This window comes from Oncorhynchus kisutch, linkage group LG30 (genome assembly GCF_002021735.2).
Source record: "Oncorhynchus kisutch isolate 150728-3 linkage group LG30, Okis_V2, whole genome shotgun sequence".
NCBI classification, from domain to species: domain Eukaryota; kingdom Metazoa; phylum Chordata; class Actinopteri; order Salmoniformes; family Salmonidae; genus Oncorhynchus; species Oncorhynchus kisutch.
The window spans coordinates 36,562,976-36,586,831 of record NC_034203.2 but is presented as its reverse complement, the minus strand read 5'-3'; the positions used below and the strand labels follow the sequence as shown (position 1 = coordinate 36,586,831).

At 45.3% G+C, this 23,856-nt stretch overlaps 1 protein-coding gene across 1 annotated transcript in view; it reads right to left on the bottom strand.

Annotated features, from left to right (window-relative positions):
• Positions 1-232: 232 nt before the first annotated feature.
• LOC109874771 (neurocan core protein) overlaps positions 233-23,856 on the bottom strand; it is a 144,394-nt gene continuing 120,770 nt past the window's right edge. The window contains 7 exon segments of the mRNA XM_031810824.1: positions 233-1,605; positions 1,763-1,945; positions 14,505-14,649; positions 15,009-15,198; positions 15,569-15,620; positions 19,885-19,998; positions 23,224-23,340. Coding sequence (XP_031666684.1) covers positions 1,481-1,605; positions 1,763-1,945; positions 14,505-14,649; positions 15,009-15,198; positions 15,569-15,620; positions 19,885-19,998; positions 23,224-23,340 — 926 coding nt within the window. The 3' untranslated portion in view covers positions 233-1,480.

The following is a 23,856-nucleotide window of genomic DNA, read 5'->3' as shown; positions in this document are numbered from 1 at the left end:
ACTTTCTCTGGGCGGAGAATGAAGTGAGGTGAACAACAGAGCTGGTAAATTAGTAGAAGATGTTAAAATCCTTTCTTTTGTTCCTGGATGCTGGTTTAGGAGGCATGGGTTAGCTACAAGCTGCTGTCAGTCTTCCGTGTCTGAGGTACAGCGATGTGGTAGAAACGTACAAAGAAATAGAAATACTAGAGCTAGAGCCCAGCTTCAATCACAAAACTGACCAGACACACTGTCGTCGTTCATTTGTTTGTTTTTTTAGCTTTATTAAGAATGGAACACAACAGCTGGACAGGACATCATAACAACACCAAAAAAGGGGATTCATGGCATCCTACCCATTACATATCGGAGCCGTGCAAAGACTGGGCAAAGACTGGGTCTATTGGCGATCGAGTAGATATCTTGAGAATGTTTTGTCTCAGTCCGTAGTACTTCAATCTATCCTATTTTATTCCATTTAGATCGATGGGGCTGTTTTAGAATATTAGTTGAGATGCCGATGGGAAACACATGGCTGGACACGGGTCAGGTATCAATCAGGTGTCAGTCAATAACAAACAAACAAAAACCACAGTATTTACAGTACAGTACAGGCAATCAAAGGGTTAACTTGTTTTTTGGTTAACACATTTTGATTGTAAGAGAATGGTACATTAAAGAAAACAGATATTACATTGCCTTGTTGGATTATGTAAACAAAAAAAATCAACATATATTAACTAGTCCATAATAAATAGTGACGTGACATGAAAAGTTAGCAAATATTTAAAAATGGCACATAAGTTGAATAATAAAACAGCCCTACTATTCAGGAGCCCTAAGGGAACATAACAAGTACAGGATACAGACAAAAGCTCTGGGTTAATTGGGACTGAAAGCTAACTTGCTAACTTATTAATTAAATCTGTGCTTTATAAACAGAACACAAACATTAGGATGTTCTGAGATGTAGAACAAGCTTCAAACTTATAAAAACACACTCGCATAGGATACACACTTTCTCTCACACACATACACACGCATGAACAGACACACACACACACACACAGTATTTATCACATCACTGTATTTATGTTTCGACAGTGAGAATAGGTTATTCATAGACATGCCAAGGATTTGCTGTTTCTAAGTTACAGTATTAGTGACCATGTTAGCGAGAGAGAGACTATTACTATTGTAAGTAATGGACATGGTTAAACAAAATCAACAAAAAACAAGGACAAATCCAAACATGAGCTATGGGTGCGTAACACAGAACCTTTTTTGCACTGATGTCAATCGGTCATTTGCATGAAAGTTAAAGTTTTGCACACATACAGTATCTCAAGTGAGATTTCAATCCAAAGAGAGAGACTGAAATAGGTCAGGAAAAGAGAACGTTCAGATGTCAACTACTGTCCATTGTGAGGGGTTGATCCCCTCAGCCCCAGGATAGGTCAGCGGTCAGGCGCAGAGCATTGTGGGAGGTGTAGTATTTGGTTCAGTATTGGCTGTGTGTGTCCTCTCCCCTCTCCATGTGTGCCTCTCCTCCGTATCTCCTGTGGTTCCTACGCTCCCGGCGCTGGCCGTGGCGGTGGTTGCGGCGGTACCGGTGGGATCGCCGAGCTGAGGGAGGGGAAGTTACACCTCAAAATTGGTGCAGTAACAACATTTACCATTCTCTGTTTAATTGGTGCAGTGACAGTGAATAAAGGTTTGTTATCCGAAGAAAGGTTGCATAAGACAACACGTTTAAAAAACAAATCTGCTGTTTGTCACTCACACTTTGTGCAGATGATCTTGGGCCGGTCCCAGGTGCCATCGGCCCGGCAACGCGCGGTGGGGATGTGGCGCTGGTAGAAACCTTCGGCACACTGATAACGCACCACCGCATGGATGTCATAATGGGACCGCCGACGGCCAATCAGATGGGCATTCTCCACAGCGGGCGGGGTTCCACACAGCACTGTCAGACGGGACAAGATGAACAATTAAGTCAATTCAGTCAGTGTTGAGCAACATCGAAGAAGATACAGTGTGTACTGTATCTTGGGTGTTTGGCTTGCAATTAATTTTTTTCTCCCTAGGTAAACACTTGCTACTGAATCCTATACGCGAGGACAGGTGCTCTGCAGATGGCACGGTGCTCTGCAGATGGCGCAGTGCTCTGTGAAGCAATATAGAGCCAAGGCAGCTCCGATAATCTCTCTCCATCCCTCTTCCCTCCCTCCCTCCCTCTTCAAGGAGCTAGGCTTCAGGCTATCCCATAAATCCTTGCTCTGGGTCTCATTCCAGTGTCACAGTTACATCAGGGCACCTGACACAGAGATGCATGGTGGGATTTCAGAGAATAGATCTGAGGGCAAGACAGTCACTGGCAATTTAATGCCAGCTTTAAACAAGATGGCAAATGTTAGCTTTGCAGTCCAAGTGAACATGAGAGGTGAGATAAAACGGCAACAGAAAGAGACAAAGGTTTCTGTTTAGATCAACTGAAAGTTTGAAATATTACAGTTTTTCCCAATTACACACTGGCCCATGAGGAATATTCAGCCAAACCTGTAACTCATTTAGTAGCCATACACCAAATCTGTTACTCATTTAGTAGAACCATACACCAAACCTGTTACTCATTTAGTAGAGCCATACACCAAATCTGTACCTCATTTAGTAGAACCATACACCAAACCTGTTACTCATTTAGTAGAGCCATACACCAAATCTGTAACTCATTTAGTAGAGCCATACACCAAATCTGTAACTCATTTAGTAGAACCATACACCAAACCTGTTACTCATTTAGTAGAGCCATACACCAAATCTGTAACTCATTTAGTAGAGCCATACACCAAACCTGTAACTCATTTAGTAGAACCATACACCAAACCTGTAACTAATTTAGTAGAACCATACACCAAATCTGTAACTCATTTAGTAGAACCATACACCAAACCTGTAACTCATTTAGTAGAGCCATACACCAAATCTGTACCTCATTTAGTAGAACCATACACCAAACCTGTTACTCATTTAGTAGAGCCATACACCAAATCTGTAACTCATTTAGTAGAGCCATACACCAAACCTGTAACTCATTTAGTAGAACCATACACCAAACCTGTAACTAATTTAGTAGAACCATACACCAAATCTGTAACTCATTTAGTAGATCCATACACCAAATCTGTAACTCATGGATAAAAAGGCCACAGGTGAGTACTCCTGTGTTTGGGGAACAATGTAAGCAAACTTGGCAGGTGGAGGTGGAGGTAGAGGTACTGTAGAGGTGGAGGTGGAGTTAGAGGTACTGTAGAGGTAGAGGTGGAGGTACAGGTACTGCAGAGGGAGAGGTGGAGGTACTGTGGAGGTAGAGGTGGAGGTACTGTAGAGGAAGAGGTAGAGATGGAGGTGGAGGTACTGTAGAGGTAGAGAGGAGGTGGAGGTACTGTAGAGGTAAAGGTACTGTAGAGGTAGAGGTGGAGGTACTGTAGAGGTACTGTAGAGGTAGAGGTGGAGGTACTGTAGAGGTAGAGGTGGAGGTAGAGGTATTGTAGAGGTACTGTAGAGGTAGAGGTAGAGGTACTGTAGAGGTAGAGGTAGAGGTACTGTAGAGGTAGAGGTGGAGGTACTGTAGAGGTAGAGGTAGAGGTACTGTAGAGCTAGAGGTGGAGGTACTGTAGAGGTAGAGGTGGAGGTACAGTAAAGGTAGAGGGGGAGGTGTAGGTACTCTAGAGGTAGAGGGGGAGGTGGAGGTACTGTAGAGGTAGAGGTGAAGGTGGAGGTACCGTAGAGGTATAGGTACTATAGAGGTAGAGGTGGAGAAGCAGGTACTGATGAGGTAGAGGTGGAGGTGGAGGTAGTGGTACTGTAGAGGTACTGTAGAGGTACTGTAGAGGTATAAGTGGAGGTACTGTAGTGGTAGAGGTGGAGGTAGAGGTACTGTTGAGGTAGAGGTGGTGGTACTATAGAGGTAGAGGTGGAGGTACCGTAGAGGTAGAGGTGGAGGTACTGTAGTGGTAGAGGTGGCGGTACTATGGAGGTAGAGGTGGAGGTACTGTAGAGGTACTGTAGAGGTAGAGGTGGAGGTGGAGGTACTGTAGAGGTAGAGGTACTGTAGAGGTTGAGGTGGAGGTACTGTAGAGGTATTGTAGAGGTGTAGGTGGAGGTACTGTAGAGGTAGAGGTACTGTAGAGGTAGAGGTACTGTAGAGGTAGAGGTGGAGGTACTGTAGAGGTACTGTAGAGGTGGAGGTGGAGGTATTGTAGAGATAGAGGTACTGTAGAGGTAGAGGTACTGTAGAGGTAGAGGTGGAGGGACTGTAGAGGTACTGTAGAGGTAGAGGTGGAGGTGGAGGTACTGTAGAGGTAGAGGTACTGTAGAGGTCGAGGTGGAGGTACTGTAGAGGTATTGTAGAGGTGTAGGTGGAGGTACTGTAGAGGTAGAGGTACTGTAGAGGTAGAGGTGGAGGGACTGTAGAGGTACTGTAGAGGTACTGTAGAGGTGGAGGTGGAGGTACTGTAGAGATAGAGGTACTGTAGAGGTAGAGGTACTGTAGAGGTAGAGGTGGAGGGACTGTAGAGGTACTGTAGAGGTGGAGGTGGAGGTACTGTAGAGATAGAGGTACTGTAGAGGTAGAGGTACTGTAGAGGTAGAGGTGGAGGGACTGTAGAGGTAGGGGTGGAGGTGGACTTAGAGGTAGAGGTGGAGGTGGAGGTACTGTAGAGGTAGAGGTGGAGGGACTGTAGAGGTAGAGGTGGTGGTGGAGGTACTGTAAAGGTAGAGGTAGAGGTGGAGGTACTGTAAGAGGTAGAGGTAGAGGTGGGGGTTCTGTAGTGGTAGATGGTGGAGGAACTGTGAAGGTCGAAGAACTGTAAAGGTGGAGGTACTGTAGAGGTAGTGGTAGATTTGGAGGTACAGTAAAGTTAGAGGTGGAGGAACTGTAGAGGTAGAGGTGGAGGTAATGTAGAGGTGGAGTTGGAGGTACTGTAGAGGTAGAGGTGGAGGTACTGTAGAGGTAGAGGTGGAGGTAATGTAGAGGTGGAGTTGGAGGTACTATAAAGGTAGAGGTGGAGGTACTATAGAGGTAGAGGTACTGTGGAGGTAGAGGTGGAGGTGGAGGTACTGTAGAGGTAGAGGTACTGTGGAGGTTCTGTAGAGGTATATATACTGTAAAGGTAGAGGTGGAGGTGGAGGTACTGTAGAGGTGGAGGAACTGTAGAGGTGGAGGAAGAGATACTGTAGAGGTAGAGGTGGAGGTAGAGGTTCTGTAGAGGTAGAGGTGGAGGAACTGTAGAGGTGGAGGTAGAGGTACTGTAGAGGTAGAGGTGGATGAACTATAGAAGTAGAGGTACTGTGGAGGTAGAGGTGGAGGTGGAGGTACTGTAGAGGTAGAGGTACTGTGGAGGTAGATATACTGTAAAGGTAGAGGTGGAGGTACTGTAGAGGTGGAGGTGGAGGAACTGTAGAGGTGGAGGAAGAGATACTGTAGAGGTAGAGGTGGATGTAGAGGTTCTGTAGAGGTAGAGGTGGAGGAACTGTAGAGGTGGAGGTAGAGGTACTGTAGAAGTAGAGGTGGAGGAACTGTGGAGGTAGAGGTACTGTAGAGGTAGAGGTACTGTAGATGTAGAAGTAGAGGTGGAGGTACTGTAGAGGTGGAGGTGGAGATACTGTAGAGGTAGAGGTGGAGGAACTGTAGAGGTGGAGGAGGAGATACTGTAGAGGTAGAGGTGGAGGTAGAGGTACTGTAGAGGAACCGTGGAGGTGGAGGTACTGTAGAGGTAAAGGTGGAGGAAATGTAGAGGTAGAGATACTGCAGAGGTAGAAGTGGAGGTACTATAAGGTAGAGGTGGAAGTGGAGGTACTGTAGAGGTGGGGGTAGAGGTACTGTAGAGGTAGAGGTTCTGTAGAGGTAGAGGTAGAGGTGGAGGAACTGTAGAGATGGAGGTAGAGGTACTGTAGAAGTAGAGGTGGAGGAACTGTGGAGGTGGAGGTACTGTAGAGGTAGAGGTACTGTGGAGGTAGATATACTGTAAAGGTAGAGTTGGAGGTACTGTAGAGGTGGAGGTGGAGGAACTGTAGAGGTGGAGGAAGAGATACTGTAGAGGTAGAGGTGGATGTAGAGGTTCTGTAGAGGTAGAGGTGGAGGAACTGTAGAGGTGGAGGTAGAGGTACTGTAGAAGTAGAGGTGGAGGAACTGTGGAGGTAGAGGTACTGTAGAGGTAGAGGTACTGTAGATGTAGAAGTAGAGGTGGAGGTACTGTAGAGGTGGAGGTGGAGATACTGTAGAGGTAGAGGTGGAGGAACTGTAGAGGTGGAGGAGGAGATACTGTAGAGGTAGAGGTGGAGGTAGAGGTACTGTAGAGGAACCGTGGAGGTGGTGGTACTATAGAGGTAGAGGTGGAGGTACCGTAGAGGTAGAGGTGGAGGTACTGTAGTGGTAGAGGTGGCGGTACTATGGAGGTAGAGGTGGAGGTACTGTAGAGGTACTGTAGAGGTAGAGGTGGAGGTGGAGGTACTGTAGAGGTAGAGGTACTGTAGAGGTTGAGGTGGAGGTACTGTAGAGGTATTGTAGAGGTGTAGGTGGAGGTACTGTAGAGGTAGAGGTACTGTAGAGGTAGAGGTACTGTAGAGGTAGAGGTGGAGGTACTGTAGAGGTACTGTAGAGGTGGAGGTGGAGGTACTGTAGAGATAGAGGTACTGTAGAGGTAGAGGTACTGTAGAGGTAGAGGTGGAGGGACTGTAGAGGTACTGTAGAGGTGGAGGTGGAGGTACTGTAGAGATAGAGGTACTGTAGAGGTAGAGGTACTGTAGAGGTAGAGGTGGAGGGACTGTAGAGGTAGGGGTGGAGGTGGACTTAGAGGTAGAGGTGGAGGTGGAGGTACTGTAGAGGTAGAGGTGGAGGGACTGTAGAGGTAGAGGTGGTGGTGGAGGTACTGTAAAGGTAGAGGTAGAGGTGGAGGTACTGTAAGAGGTAGAGGTAGAGGTGGGGGTTCTGTAGTGGTAGATGGTGGAGGAACTGTGAAGGTCGAAGAACTGTAAAGGTGGAGGTACTGTAGAGGTAGTGGTAGATTTGGAGGTACAGTAAAGTTAGAGGTGGAGGAACTGTAGAGGTAGAGGTGGAGGTAATGTAGAGGTGGAGTTGGAGGTACTGTAGAGGTAGAGGTGGAGGTACTGTAGAGGTAGAGGTGGAGGTAATGTAGAGGTGGAGTTGGAGGTACTATAAAGGTAGAGGTGGAGGTACTATAGAGGTAGAGGTACTGTGGAGGTAGAGGTGGAGGTGGAGGTACTGTAGAGGTAGAGGTACTGTGGAGGTTCTGTAGAGGTATATATACTGTAAAGGTAGAGGTGGAGGTGGAGGTACTGTAGAGGTGGAGGAACTGTAGAGGTGGAGGAAGAGATACTGTAGAGGTAGAGGTGGAGGAAGAGGTTCTGTAGAGGTAGAGGTGGAGGAACTGTAGAGGTGGAGGTAGAGGTACTGTAGAGGTAGAGGTGGATGAACTATAGAAGTAGAGGTACTGTGGAGGTAGAGGTGGAGGTGGAGGTACTGTAGAGGTAGAGGTACTGTGGAGGTAGATATACTGTAAAGGTAGAGGTGGAGGTACTGTAGAGGTGGAGGTGGAGGAACTGTAGAGGTGGAGGAAGAGATACTGTAGAGGTAGAGGTGGATGTAGAGGTTCTGTAGAGGTAGAGGTGGAGGAACTGTAGAGGTGGAGGTAGAGGTACTGTAGAAGTAGAGGTGGAGGAACTGTGGAGGTAGAGGTACTGTAGAGGTAGAGGTACTGTAGATGTAGAAGTAGAGGTGGAGGTACTGTAGAGGTGGAGGTGGAGATACTGTAGAGGTAGAGGTGGAGGAACTGTAGAGGTGGAGGAGGAGATACTGTAGAGGTAGAGGTGGAGGTAGAGGTACTGTAGAGGAACCGTGGAGGTGGAGGTACTGTAGAGGTAAAGGTGGAGGAAATGTAGAGGTAGAGATACTGCAGAGGTAGAAGTGGAGGTACTATAAGGTAGAGGTGGAAGTGGAGGTACTGTAGAGGTGGGGGTAGAGGTACTGTAGAGGTAGAGGTTCTGTAGAGGTAGAGGTAGAGGTGGAGGAACTGTAGAGATGGAGGTAGAGGTACTGTAGAGGTGGAGGTACTGTAAAGGTAGAGGTGGAGTTGGAGGTACTGTAGAGGTAGAGGTGGAGGAACTGTAGAGGTGGAGGTAGAGATACTGTAGAGGTAGGGGTAGAGGTGGAGGTGGATGTACTGTAGAGGTAGAGGTACTGTAGAGGTAGAAGTGGAGGTACTGTAGAGGTAGGGGTAGAGGTGGAGGTGGATGTATTGTAGAGGTAGAGGTACTGTAGAGGTAGAGGTGGAGGTGGAAGCACCTTAGAGGTGGAGGTAGAGATACTGTAGAGGTAGAGGTAGAGGTACTGTAGAGGTAGAAGTGGAGGTGGAGGTACTCTAGACGTAGAGGTACTGTAGAGGTAGAGGTGGAGGAACTGTAGAGGTAGAGGTAGAGATACTGTAGAGGTAGAGGTAGAGGTGGAGGTGGAGGTACTGTAGAGATAGAGGTGGAGGAACTGTAGAGGTAGAGGTACTGTAGAGGTAGAGGTCGAGGTGGAGGTGGAGGTACTGTAGAGGTGGAGGAACTGTAGAGGTAGAAGTGGAGGAACTGTAGAGGTAGAGGTACTGTAGAGGTAGAAGTGGAGGTAGTGTAGAGGTAGAGGTACTGTAGAGGTAGAAATGGAGGTACTGTAAAAGGTAGAGGTGGGGGTACTGTAAAGGTAGAGGTACTATGTAGGTAGAGGTGGAGGTACTGTAGAGGTAGAGGTACTGTAGAGGTAGAAGTGGAGGTAGTGTAGAGGTAGAGGTACTGTAGAGGTAGAAGTGGAGGTACGGTAAAAGGTAGAGGTGGAGGTACTGTAAAGGTAGAGGTACTATGGAGGTAGAGGTGGAGGTACTATAGAGGTAGATGTACTGTAAAGGTAGAGGTGGAGGTACTGTAGAGGTAGAGGTACTGTAGAGGTATAAGTGGAGGTAGTGTAGAGGTAGAGGTACTGTAGAGGTACTATAGAGGTAGAGGTACTATGGAGGTAGAGGTGGAGGTGGAGGTACTATAGAGGTAGATGTACTGTAAAGGTAGAGGTGGGGGTACTGTAGAGGCAGAGGTACTGTGGAGGTAGAGGTGGAGGTGGAGGTACTATAGAGGTAGAGGTACTGTGTAGGTAGAGGTGGAGGTGGAGTTACTATAGAGGTAGAGGTACTGTGGAGGTCCTGTAGAGATTGAGGTACTGTAGAGATAGATGAACTATAAAGGTAGAGGTGGAGGTGGAGGTACTGTAGAGGTGGAGGTGGGGGTACTGTAGAGGTAGAGGTCGAGGAACTGTAGAGGTGGAGGTACTGTAGAGGTAGTGGTACTGTAGATGCAGAAGTAGAGGTGGAGGTACTGTAGAGGTAGAGGTGGAGGAACTGAAGAGGTGGAGGAAGAGGTCCTGAGGAGGTAAAGGTGGAGGTAGAGGTACTGTAGAGGAACTGTGGAGGTGGAGGTAGAGGTGGAGGTACTGTAGAGGTAGAGATACTGTAGAGGTAGAGGTACTGTAGACGTAGAGGTACTGTAGAGGTACTGTAGATGTAGAATTACTGTAGAGGTTCTGTAGATGTAGAGGTACTGTAGGCGTAGAGGTGGAGGTGGAGGTACTGTAAAGGTAGAGGTGGAGGTGGAGGAACTGTAGAGGTGCTGTAGAGGTAGAGGTAGAGGTTGAGGTGGAGGTGGAGGTACTGTAGAGGTGGAGGTGGAGGTACTGTAGAGTTAGAGGTGGAGGAACTATAGAGGTGGAGGTACTGTAAAGGTAGAGGAGGAGGAACTGTACAGGTGGAGGTAGATATATTGTAGAGGTATTGTAGAGGTAGAGTTAGAGTTAGAGGTACTGTAGAGGTACTGTAGAGGTGGAGGTAGAGGTACTGTAGAGGTAGAGGTGGAGGTACTGTAGAGGTGGAGGTAGAGGTACTGTAGAGGTACTGTAGAGGTGGAGGTAGAGGTACTGTAGAGGTAGAGGTGGAGGTATTGTAGAGGTGGAGGTAGAGTTAGAGGTACTGTATAGGTACTGTAGAGGTGGAGGTAGAGGTGCTGTAGAGGTAGAGGTGGTAGAGGTAGCGGTAGAGGTACTGTAGAGGTGGAGGAAGACCAAGAACAAGGAGAGTAATCTCTGATGAAATTTGAGCGACAATGGTGGACCATATTAAAGCATTTTTGGGGGCTGCAATCTGAGGTGCAGTTAACTCTAATGAACTTATCCTCTGCAGCATAGGTAACTCTGGGTTGAAGCTACAATCATCAAGCGCTGAAACTGGCTCTCATAAGGGCCGCTACTGGAAAGACCCGGAGTTACATGCAGTATGTCAGAGGGAGGTGACCAACCATATGCCACATCCTTAAGAAACAAATCTCTGGATGAAGCAAATCTACAGAGTCCCATTTGAAAGGAATTCCCAAAGAGTGAAGGATAAACGGTACGAATATGTGTAAGTAAGCAATGTAGTAGTATTACACTCTTGAAACATTAGAGACTCATTGATGTTGCCAGTGAACTTTACTATACAGCAATTACAGTATTTACTGTCATTTCAGAGAATCATGGAGTTGGATGCAAGTCCCATCCCCCAGGAACTCATACTCATAGATGAGGCTGGATTCAATTTAGCAAAGACGAGGAGGAGAGGAAGGAACATCATTGGTCAACGCGCCATCACTGAGGTACTGTACCTGGCCAGCGTGGGAGAAATGTCACCATATGCGCAGCTATGAGCCACAATGGGGACCTCCAGCTCCATGCCACCCTTGGACCATACAACACTGCCCACTGGGGAAACTGGCTAACTGTTTTGACTACCTGAGATGTAGTTTCAGCAAACGTGTGTTAACAACTTGGGAAAAACTGTAAATGTGATTCAGACTTCAGTTTGTTGTGTCAGCAATGTTGAAGCTTTATTCTCTTTTCACACTTCATAGAGGAAAATATGAGAGTGCATTGTGCCTATTGAGGTTTGACAGCCTGCATATCGATCGGGTTGTATCTAGGGGAATATCAGTGCTTTTGAAATAGCACTCTGTCTGTCTGTCTGTCTGTCTGTCTGTCTGTCTGTCTGTCTGTCTGTCTGTCTGTCTGTCTGTCTGTCTGTCTGTCTGTCTGTCTGTCTGTCTGCCTGCCTGTCTGTCTGTCTGTCTGTCTGTCTGTCTGTCTGTCTGTCTGTCTGTCTGCCTGCCTGTCTGTCTGTCTGTCTGTCTGTCTGTCTGTCTGTCTGTCTGTCTGTCTGTCTGTCTGTCTGTCTGTCTGTCTGCCTGCCTGTCTGCCTGTCTGTCTGTCTGTCTGTCTGTCTGTCTGTCTGTCTGTCTGTCTGTCTGTCTGTCTGTCTGTCTGCCTGTCTGTCTGCCTGTCTGTCTGTCTGTCTGTCTGCCTGTCTGTCTGCCTGTCTGTCTGTCTTGACAATGTGTCTCCCACTAGTCAATAATAAATAACCTGTTGAACTAAACACTGTGATTGACATGTTTCATCAAAAGGCAATATTTATTTTGGCAACTTGAGTTGATAAATTGTCATTATGCTCTTACACTCTGATGTCAAGTGTGCGTGTTTCCTCGCCAGACATTCTATTGACAAAACAGAGGAATCCCCAGAGGATACAAGGCTCCGTAGAGTAAATTGGAAATGTATTATTTCCAAACTCTCTTATTTGCCATGATGACTTTGTTCCTCCAAATGAACATGACATCCTGTTTCTAGCCACAGCCCAGTTTACAGTGCCTTGCGAAAGTATTCGGCCCCCTTGAACTTTGCGACCTTTTGCCACATTTCAGGCTTCAAACATAAAGATATAAAACTGTATTTTTTTGTGAAGAATCAACAACAAGTGGGACACAATCATGAAGTGGAATGACATTGATTGGATATTTCAAACTTTTTAACAAATCAAAAACTGAAAAATTGGGCGTGCAAAATTATTCAGCCCCCTTAAGTTAATACTTTGTAGCGCCACCTTTTGCTGCGATTACAGCTGTAAGTCGCTTGGGGTATGTCTCTATCAGTTTTGCACATCGAGAGACTGAAATTTTTTCCCATTCCTCCTTGCAAAACAGCTCGAGCTCAGTGAGGTTGGATGGAGAGCATTTGTGAACAGCAGTTTTCAGTTCTTTCCACAGATTCTCGATTGGATTCAGGTCTGGACTTTGACTTGGCCATTCTAACACCTGGATATGTTTATTTTTGAACCATTCCATTGTAGATTTTGCTTTATGTTTTGGATCATTGTCTTGTTGGAAGACAAATCTCCGTCCCAGTCTCAGGTCTTTTGCAGACTCCATCAGGTTTTCTTCCAGAATGGTCCTGTATTTGGCTCCATCCATCTTCCCATCAATTTTAACCATCTTCCCTGTCCCTGCTGAAGAAAAGCAGGCCCAAACCATGATGCTGCCACCACCATGTTTGACAGTGGGATGGTGTGTTCAGGGTGATAAACTGTGTTGCTTTTACGCCAAACATAACGTTTTGCATTGTTGCCAAAAAGTTCAATTTTGGTTTCATCTGACCAGAGCACCTTCTTCCACATGTTTGGTGTGTCTCCCAGGTGGCTTGTGGCAAACTTTAAACAACACTTTTTATGGATATCTTTAAGAAATGGCTTTCTTCTTGCCACTCTTCCATAAAGGCCAGATTTGTGCAATATACAACTGATTGTTGTCCTATGGACAGAGTCTCCCGCCTCAGCTGTAGATCTCTGCAGTTCATCCAGAGTGATCATGGGCCTCTTGGCTGCATCTCTGATCAGTCTTCGCCTTGTATGAGCTGAAAGTTTAAAGTTTTAAATCTTTATGTTTGAAGCCTGAAATGTGGCAAAAGGTCGCAAAGTTCAAGGGGGCCGAATACTTTCGCAAGGCACTGTAAATCCGCTATCCAGTAGGAACCCAACATTTATTTAAAAAAATACACGTATTGAGGACGCTATTGTAAATGCATTCTTATTGTTTTACCGGTACCATGGCTATGTTAAGTCCTGTGATCCTACCTGCTCCTTTCTGAAGACATGGAGCTGATTGCACCATGGCTATGTGAATACTTCTTAGGGCTGCAATCCCGTTAACGGGATTGATATGACAACAGTCAGTGAAAGTGCAGAGCGCCAAATTCAAACAACAGAAATCTCATAATTAAAATTCCTCAAACATACATGTATCTTATACCATTTTAAAGGTAATCTTGTTGTTAATCCCAACAAAGTGTCCGATTTCAAATAGGCTTTACAGCGAAGCACCACAAACGATTATGTTAGGTCAGAGCCAAGACAGAGGAGTCACATAAAGCACAAATAGAGATAAAATGAATCACTAACCTTTGATGATCTTCATCAGATGACACTCATAGGACTTCATGTTACACAATACAAGTATGTTTTGTTCGATAAAGTGCATATTTATACACAAAAAATCTCAGTATACATTGGCGCGCTACGTTCACTAGTTCCAAAAACATCCGGTGATATTGCAGAGAGCCACATAATTTTACAGAAATACTCATAAACGTAGATGAAAATACAATTGTTAGACATGGAAATATAGATACACTTCTCCTTAATGCAACCGCTGTGTCAGATTTTTTTTTTTACTTACCGAAAAAGCAAACCATGCAATAATCTGAGTACAGCTTTCAGACAACAAAGCAGCCCAAAAGATATCCTCCATATTGGGTAGTCAACAGAAGTCATAAATAGCATTATAAATATTCACTTACCTTTGAGGATCTTCATCAGAATGCACTCCCAGGATTCCCAGTTCCACATTTAGTTCGATAATGTCCATCATTTATGTCCAAAGAGCTACTGATGTTAGCATGTTTGGTAAACAAATCCAAAGTCATGAAGCGCGTTCCCTAGTTGCAGACGAAATGTCAGAAAGTTCCGTTCCGTTACTGTCCGTAGAAACATGTCAAATGATGTATGGAATCAATCTTTAGGATGTTTTTAACATAAAACATCAATAATGTTCCAACCGGAAAATTCCACTGTCTTCAGAAGAGCGATGGAACAGAGCTCCCTCTCATGTGAACGCGCATGGTCAGAGCATGGTCAGCTCATGGCAGACCTGACTCATTCCTTTCTCATTCGGTGCCACTTCACAGTAGAATCCTCAAACAAGTTTCTAAAGACGGTTGACATCTAGTGGAAGCCTTAGGAAGTGCAAGATAACCAATATCCCATTGTGTATTCAATAGGGGCTGGGTTGAAATCGACCAACCTCAGATTTCCCACTTCCTGTTTGGATTTCGTCTCAGGTTTTTGCCTGCCATATGAGTTCTGTTATACTCACAGACATCATTCAAACAGTTTTATAAACTTCAGAGTGTTGTCTATCTAATACTAATAATAATATGCATATATTAGCAACTGGGACTGAGGAGCAGGCCATTTACTCTGGGCACCTCTGGGCACCTTTCATCCAAGCTATTCAATACTGCCCCTGCAGCCATAAGAAGTTATTAAGTCCTGTGATCCTACCTGTGCCTTTTTTGCAGATGTAGGGCAGGTTATAGTTGCAGGGCACGTCGTTCCACTTGCCCTCCTCATGGGCGATGGTCACCACACAGTCCTCTCCGCCCGCAAAGAAGTTATCAGGCTGGCTCTCCCTCCAGTTCTCATACACCTACACAATACAACACACTTACAGTATGTCACATTGTATTAATCTTGGCTTTAAATCTATTATAAAGTAATACTCAGCTGTTTATACATGGGATCCTATGTTTGCTCCTCTGTAGCTCATGGCCCTTGCTACGCCAATATAGTGGGTTCAATTCCTGGGAGCACCCATACTTAAAATGTATGAATGACTGTTGCTTTGGATAAAAGTGTCTGCTAAATGGCGTGTATATATAATCTGTTGTACAAAGACACACGTTACACACAAAGTGTTCCAACTTTGAGGTTCAAGTACAGGTATATATCACATACAATGCAGTATAACATGAGCTGTTATTGACAGAGAGAAATATAGAACGTCACCAGGTCATTGGTGTCAGTCCACTGGAAGTCCTCCTCCACTGTGCGATCATTCAGGCCGATCCAGGCGTTATCATGGCCCAGCCCATTGATGAACTCCTGCTCGATGACCGAGGTGATACTGCTGAGGTGGGCGCTCTGCTCTCTGCAGTCCTTCTCTGCATCCTCCCAGGTGTGTCTGTGAGAGAAGTACCTGAAGTGAAGAATACAGGTTTTTGTTAGATCAATAGTAGGGCAATATTCAATCCAATATTCAGCATTACAGCGTGATTTAAATGTAAAGGCAATTTTCTGCATTCATCATAAATGTTGCGTACGTCGGCTCAATAGAAAATGACCTTTACATTTCTGTTGCTCAATGCAGGATTCCTTCATCCCTCAGCTACCAAGGCTAAAAATAGATGATAGATGACGTCTCAAACTCAAGGCCCGCGGGCCAGATCCATTTTAAGTGTGGCCCTCCGGAGCTCGGTGAAGACCGAATGCGGCCCGCGGGGGGAAATTAGTTTGACACCCCTGATACAGTTGAATGTTAGAGGGTAGGTTCGTTTTTTCTCACGTACCTGTAGCAGTGGCCATGGAACTTCCTCCATCCATGCTCACAACCCTCAACATCTAGAGAGAGCAGATGAGAAAGGAGAGCATTGTGGGATAGAGAAAGCAGACAGGGATAGGAAAGATAGGTTAGAGTATGGAAGACGGGAGGGGGCAAAGAAAAACAAATGAAGGAGGTAAGGAAGGGAGAAGAAGATTGAGTGAAAAAGATAAGTGATGAAGAGAGAAAGGAGAGTAGGACGATAGAGGAAAAGAGGAACATTGACAGAGAGAAGAAGAGAGGTGAAGGGAAGGAGAGAGAGAAGTGGAGAGAAGAAGAGAGAGAGAGGTAGAGGGAAGGAGAGAGAGAAGTGGAGAGAAGAAAAGAGAGAGGTGGAGGGAAGGAGAGAGAGAGGTGAAGGGAAGGAGAGAGAAAAGTGGAGAGAAGAAGAGAGAGAGGTGAAGGGAAGGAGAGAGAGAAGTGGAGAGAAGAAGAGAGAGAGGTGGAGGGAAGGAGAGAGAGAAGTGGAGAGAAGAAGAGGGAGAGGTGAAGGGAAGGAGAGAGAGAAGTGGAGAGAAGAAGAGAGAGAGGTGAAGGGAAGGAGAGAGAGAAGTGGAGAGAAGAAGAGAGAGAGGTGGAGGGAAGGAGAGAGAGAAGTGGAGAGAAGAAGAGGGAGAGAGGTGGAGGGAAGTAGAGAGAGAAGTGGAGAGAAGAAGAGAGAGAGAGAGGTGGAGGGAAGGAGAGAGAGAAGTGGAGAGAAGAAGAGAGAGAGAGGTAGAGGGAAGGAGAGAGAGAAGTGGAGAGAAGAAAAGAGAGAGGTGGAGGGAAGGAGAGAGAGAAGTGGAGAGAAGAAGAGGGAGAGAGGTGGAGGGAAGTAGAGAGAGAAGTGGAGAGAAGAAGAGAGAGAGAGAGGTGGAGGGAAGGAGAGAGAGAAGTGGAGAGAAGAAGAGAAAGAGAGGTAGAGGGAAGGAGAGAGAGGAGTGGAGAGAAGAAGAGAGAGAGAGAGAGAGAGGTGGAGGGAAGGAGAGAGAGAAGTGGAGAGAAGAAGAGAGAGAGAGGTAGAGGGAAGCAGAGAGAGAAGTGGAGAGAAGAAGGGAGAGAGGTGGAGGGAAGGAGAGAGAGGAGTGGAGAGAAGAAGAGAGAGAGGTGGAGGGAAGGAGAGAGAGGAGTGGAGAGAAGAAGAGAGAGAGGTGGAGGGAAGGAGAGAGAGAGGTGGAGGGAAGGAGAGAGAGAGGTAGAGGGAAGGAAAGAGAGAAGTGGAGAGAAGAAGAGAGAGAGAGAGGTGGAGGGAAGGAGAGAGAGAAGTGGAGAGAAGAAGAGAAAGAGAGGTAGAGGGAAGGAGAGAGAGGAGTGGAGAGAAGAAGAGAGAGAGAGAGAGGTGGAGGGAAGGAGAGAGAGGGGTGGAGAGAAGAAGAGAGAGAGGTGGGGGGAAGGAGAGAGAGAGGTAGAGGGAAGGAGAGAGAGAGGTAGAGGGAAGGAGAGAGAGAAGTGGAGGGAAGGAGAGAGAGAGGTGGAGGGAAGGAGAGAGAGGAGTGGAGAGAAGAAGAGAGAGAGGTGGAGGGAAGAAGAGAGAGAGGTGGAGGGAAGGAGAGAGAGAGGTGGAGGGAAGGAGAGAGAGAGGTGGAGGGAAGGAGAGAGAGGAGTGGAGAGAAGAAGAGAGAGAGGTGGAGGGAAGGAGAGAGAGAGGTGGAGGGAAGGAGAGAGAGGAGTGGAGAGAAGAAGAGGGAGAGAGGTGGAGGGAAGGAGAGAGAGGAGTGGAGAGAAGAAGAGAGAGGAGTGGAGAGAAGAAGAGAGAGAGAGTTGGAGGGAAGGAGAGAGGATTATTGTTACACCCTCTCAACCTGTCATTCAGTATTGTGCCTCTCAGGACCTGCAAGGCCACACTTTAATAACATTGAGACTGAATGAACCATTAAACCTGCAATCATGGATCCTCCATTTCCATTCTCAGCACACGCTGTTCCTATCTCTACATTATGAGGTCTCATTAATAACTCCAAGGGTTATGGGTTCATTAACCCTCATTGCTATTAGTGTTTCTGCACACACAGAGGGGGGCAGATGAGGAGGTGTGGGCTGTCAGACTGACTCTAAATCCAGCGAGGTGTGTGTGTTTGCGTTCATTTGAGAGTGTGTGTATCTGTGCTAGTTTGGCTGTATGTGTGTGTTTCGGTGTACATCCATCAGCCAGCTCTCTGCGGCATAGTGACAGGTACAGACAGATACACTGCCTGATAGCCGGTGAGTGATACTGCAGTGAAATAGTGCTCTCTGGGACTTTAGCCTCTGATACATCAGCTGATACTACACATAACAACACTGACCAAGGAGACTTGGACACCAAGAGCGTTATTTTCACAAGGGACTAACTTCATGGGGAATTGACTTGGGTGGGAGCTCAGTTAAGATATTCCACTGTATCATCTGGAGGTGCAAATGCCACTTATTTCTGTGTATTTCAGATAAAAGTGATAATCTATATCGCTCTCTGTTTAGGCTGTGTGTGTTGACTAATTACCACAGGAGGTTGGTGGCACCTTACAGTGCCTTGCGAAAGTATTCGGCCCCCTTGAACTTTGCGACCTTTTGCCACATTTCAGGCTTCAAACATAAAGATATAAAACTGTATTTTTTGTGAAGAATCAACAACAAGTGGGACACAATCATGAAGTGGAACGACATTTATTGGATATTTCAAACTTTTTTAACAAATCAAAAACGGAAAAATTGGGCTTACTTTCAGTGCAGCAAACTCTCTCCAGAAGTTCAGTGAGGATCTCTGAATGATCCAATGTTGATCTAAATGACTAATGATGATAAATACAATCCACCTGTGTGTAATCAAGTCTCCGTATAAATGCACCTGCACTGTGATAGTCTCAGAGGTCCGTTAAAAGCGCAGAGAGCATCATGAAGAACAAGGAACACACCAGGCAGGTCCAAGATACTGTTGTGAAGAAGTTTAAAGCCGGATTTGGATACAAAAAGATTTCCCAAGCTTTAAACATCCCAAGGAGCACTGTGCAAGCGATAATATTGAAATGGAAGGAGTATCAGACCACTGCAAATCTACCAAGACCTGGCCGTCCCTCTAAACTTTCAACTCATACAAGGAGAAGACTGATCAGAGATGCAGCCAAGAGGCCCATGATCACTCTGGATGAACTGCAGAGGTCTACAGATGAGGTGGGAGACTCTGTCCATAGGACAACAATCAGTCGTATATTGCACAAATCTGGCCTTTATGGAAGAGTGGCAAGAAGAAAGCCATTTCTTAAAGATATCCATAAAAAGTGTTGTTTAAAGTTTGCCACAAGCCACCTGGGAGACACACCAAACATGTGGAAGAAAGTGCTCTGGTCAGATGAAACCAAAATTGAACATTTTGGCAACAATGCAAAACGTTATGTTTGGCGTAAAAGCAACACAGCTCATCACCCTGAACACACCATCCCCACTGTCAAACATGGTGGTGGCAGCATTATGGTTTGGGCCTGCTTTTCTTCAGCAGGGACAGGGAAGATGGTTAAAATTGATGGGAAGATGGATGGAGCCAAATACAGGACCATTCTGGAAGAAAACCTGATGGAGTCTGCAAAAGACCTGAGACTGGGACGGAGATTTGTCTTCCAACAAGACAATGATCCAAAACATAAAGCAAAATCTACAATGGAATGGGTCAAAAATAAACATATCCAGGTGTTAGAATGGCCAAGTCAAAGTCCAGACCTGAATCCAATCGAGAATCTGTGGAAGGAACTGAAAACTGCTGTTCACAAATGCTCTCCATCCAACCTCACTGAGCTCGAGCTGTTTTGCAAGGAGGAATGGGGAAAAATGTCAGTCTCTCGATGTGCAAAACTGATAGAGACATACCCCAAGCAACTTACAGCTGTAATCGCAGCAAAAGGTGGCGCTACAAAGTATTAACTTAAGGGGGCTGAATAATTTTGCACGCCCAATTTTGCAGTTTTTGATTTGTTAAAAAAGTTTGAAATATCCAATAAATGTCATTCCACTTCATGATTGTGTTCCACTTGTTGTTGATTCTTCACAAAAAAATACAGTTTTATATCTTTATGTCTGAAGCCTGAAATGTGGCAAAAGGTCGCAAAGTTCAAGGGGGCCGAATACTTTCGCAAGGCACTGTAATTGGGGAGGACGGGCTCATGGTAATGACTGGAGCGGAATAGCTGGAATGGTATCAAATACATCAAAAACATGGTTTCATGGTGTTTGATGCCATTCCATTTGCTCTGTTCCAGCTGTTATTATGATCCGTCCTCCCCTCAGCAGCCTCCACTGCTATGTAGTGTGTTGACCAGTGTGTACACACTCTCTTACCCTTCTCACAGGTGTCTCCTGCGTAGCTGGGCAGACAGAGGCAGATGAACGAGTCGATCTTGTCGATGCAGGTGCCTCCGTTGAGACACGGGTTCGACTGGCAGTCATCCACGTCTGTCAGAAGAACACACAAAACAGTTTAGAGAGTCTGTGTACAGAACCCATCCTCTGTAGGCATGGCTCAGACCTTTCTCTGTAATCTCAGACTACGTAACATAAATGGTACTCAAGATTTTAGTTCTGGATCAACTGAGATGAAGTTTTTCCGTGACCCAAGCGTTTGATGTCAGTGGGAGATTTGTGGAAAACATTCCAGCTGGACTAGTTAGTAGTCAGGACAGAGCAAAGTGAACAACGTCCGCAGCGCTGACGTTCTCCCTAAACGGATTGATCGGTGTGACACACAGGAAAGATGTTTCCCAAGTTTTCTATCTCCATCAACAGAAGCAGTGGGCTGTGGGTACAACAATACCTCAATCCATAACACCAGGGAACTGTATCCAAATCCAACTAATTTAACAAAGACCTCTCTTGACACTTGTCTTTATGTCACTACTACTTGTCTTTATGTCACTACCACTTCTCTTTATGTCACTACCACTTCTCTTTATGTCACTACCACTTCTCTTTATGTCACTACCACTTCTCTTTATGTCACTACCACTTGTCTTTATGTCACTACCACTTGTCTTTATGTCACTACTACTTGTCTTTATGTCACTACCACTTCTCTTTATGTCACTACCACTTCTCTTTATGTCACTACCACTTGTCTTTATGTCACTACCCCTTGTCTTTATGTCACTACCACGTGTCTTTATGTCACTACTACTTGTCTTTATGTCACTACCACGTGTCTTTATGTCACTACCACTTGTCTTTATGTCACTACCACTTGTCTTTATGTCACTACTACTTGTCTTTATGTCACTACCACCTGTCTTTGTCACTACCACTTGTCTTTATGTCACTACCACCTGTCTTTGTCACTACCACTTGTCTTTATGTCACTACCACCTGTCTTTGTCACTACCACTTGTCTTTATGTCACTACTACTTGTCTTTATGTCACTACCACCTGTCTTTGTCACTACCACTTGTCTTTATGTCACTACCACCTGTCTTTGTCACTACCACTTGTCTTTATGTCACTACCACCTGTCTTTGTCACTACCACTTGTCTTTATGTCACTACCACCTGTCTTTGTCACTACCACTTGTCTTTATGTCACTACCACCTGTCTTTGTCACTACCACTTGTCTTTATGTCACTACCACTTGTCTTTATGTCACTACCACTTGTCTTTATGTCACTACCACCTGTCTTTGTCACTACTACTTGTCTTTATGTCACTACCACCTGTCTTTGTCACTACCACTTGTCTTTATGTCACTACCACCTGTCTTTGCTGACAGCTGTTTTATTGATTAAACATGTTTAATTACTATGACTGTGGTTGTCCCACCTAGCTATCTTAAAGTGAATGCACAAATTGTAAGTTTCTCTGGATAAAACAAAAGCATCTGCTAAATGGACATTTTTTGTAAGGGAGGATGATCATTTCATTCTCACCATGGCAACTAGAGATTAGTGTGGGTGTTTTCTGTTTGTCTGTCTTTGTCCCTCTCCTTCTTGCTGCATGAATCAGAGCACTATGAGAGTACTTCAGAACCAAACCACTTATTTCATTATTCCTGTGCCAAGCACTCTCTCTCTCACACTCTCTGCTTCTCTCTCTTGCTCTCTCTCTTTCTCGCTCTCTTGTCCTTGTTACACTCCAAGAGGGTTTACTATGACCCCTTAAATCTGTTCACACCGCACAAAAACACAACAGAGATATTTTTTTCACATTCACAAATCACAATAACAACTCCTGTATTCTCCTGAAGGTCGAGCTCTCTTGAAAAAATAAACATTTATCAAATGTCAACGGTGACGGTTTAATGACAAAGAAGGATTTCAGAAAACAGAGAATCCTGACCCAAGTCTGACTCACGTCTTCTTTTCTCAATTATGAATAACTGTTCCAAACACACTGTCTACTGTATAAACGGTTCAACTCAGAACATGAATTTATACTCCAAGGATGAAAGGCACCAAACTGTGCGCTCAAAGTCAATTCAAACTAAACTATATTCTATGTTCTGAGTGTTGATAAGGTACCGGCACCTCAAATGTTCTACTGCTTGAGCTCCTGGTCCTCTTATAGAATATTAGCTCAATGTATTGTGGCGCTTCTGCACCTAAATATAAACAGTACCAGCACCCAAAATGAGTACTGGCACCTATTTCAGTCCAAGTCAAGCATTGGTTTCAGACAAATCCAATCCAGACTATGGCCCCTGTCAATACCTTCTGATGGGGGCTTTGTACCATAAGCCCTTAGGTCTGCATGTCTGGCCAAACATAGCTTTGAATTTCCCTGACAGGTTCTAGGCTACAAAATGTAAAGAGGTGACATCACCTTTTGGGGTAAGATTCAACTGTAAACATTACATTGTGCCTCAGTTACTAGTACACATAGTAACTGAGTGGTCAGTTTCTTCCATAATAGTTCTAGGGGTGCATCCCAATAGTCTAAAGTGGCTTCTTCTCTTCGTCTCTGCATTACAATTTCATAGGCAACCACTGTCCTCTGTCTCAAGTGATCACTTCACCCCAGCATGACCTTGAGTGACTCCTCACTGACTCCAAGTCAACCTTGAGCAACATATAAACCCACATGCATACATACACACATTCCCTCCAAACACATGATGCCTTTGTTCCTTATGAATGTGTAATCCATTAATGCATAATGCAGAGGAGTTAGGGCTCCTGAGAGAGATAATCCCACATATACAACAAATCCCGCACGCACGCACACACACACACACACACACACACACACACACACACACACACACACACACACACACACACACACACACACACACACACACACACACACACACACACACACACACACACACCCTTGTGTTGCCATCATGCTCTAAGCCCATCTCTCAGTCTCCCTGCTCTAGAAGCCAGGAGTATCCAGTCAGACAGATACCTTCTCATCACAGCTGACGGGTAAATATGATTAGTGTCTGGCACTGTCTCTCAGGCACTGAATGAGGGATGACCCTGCAGGGTTTGTTGTGAATCTGAGTCAGGGCTGAGCTAGACAAGTAAGCTGACCTTAAGGAAGAAAGTCACAGATTCACACAGTTGCTATTGAGTTTGATAAACAGTAAGACAAGGAAGATAGGATGCTGACCTCCAACCTCCCAACCCTTGTCTAAAGGGTGATGGAACGTTTGTGTGTGTGTGTGTGTGTGTGTTTGTTGTAAACTCACCGATCTCACAGTTCTCCCCTGTGAAGCCCTGTGGGCAGTAACAGCTGTAGCCCTTGCCCTGAGGTAGACACTTCCCTTCATGTACACACGGGTTGGTCACACAGGGCTCCTCCTCACCTGATCAGGGAGAGAGAGACAGAGAGAGAAGAAACAGAGAGAAAGAAAGAGAGAGAATCAGAGAAAGAGAGTGAGAGAAAGAGAGAGAAAGAGATTGAGAGAGAAAGAGAAAGAGAACGTGAGAAAGAGATTGAGTTTTAAAGAGATGGAGAGAAAGAAAGTGAGAAACAGAGAGCGAGAGAGTGAGAGAAAGAGTGAGAGAAACAAAAAGAGAGCGAGAGAAAGAGAGAAAGAGAAAGAGAGAGAGAGAGTGAGAGAAAGAGAGAGAAAGAGATTGAGAGAGAAAGAGAAAGTGAGAAAGAGATTGAGATTTAAAGAGATAGAGAGAGAAAGAGAAAGTGAGAAAGAGATTGAGATTTAAAGAGACAGAGAGAAAGAAAGTGAGAAACAGAGAGCGAGAGTGAGAGAAAGAGAGAGAGAGAGAGAGAGAGAGAGAGAGAGAGAGAGAGAGAGAGAGAGAGAGAGAGAGAGAGAGAGAGAGTAGAGAGAAAGAGAGAAATAGACAGAGAGAGAGAG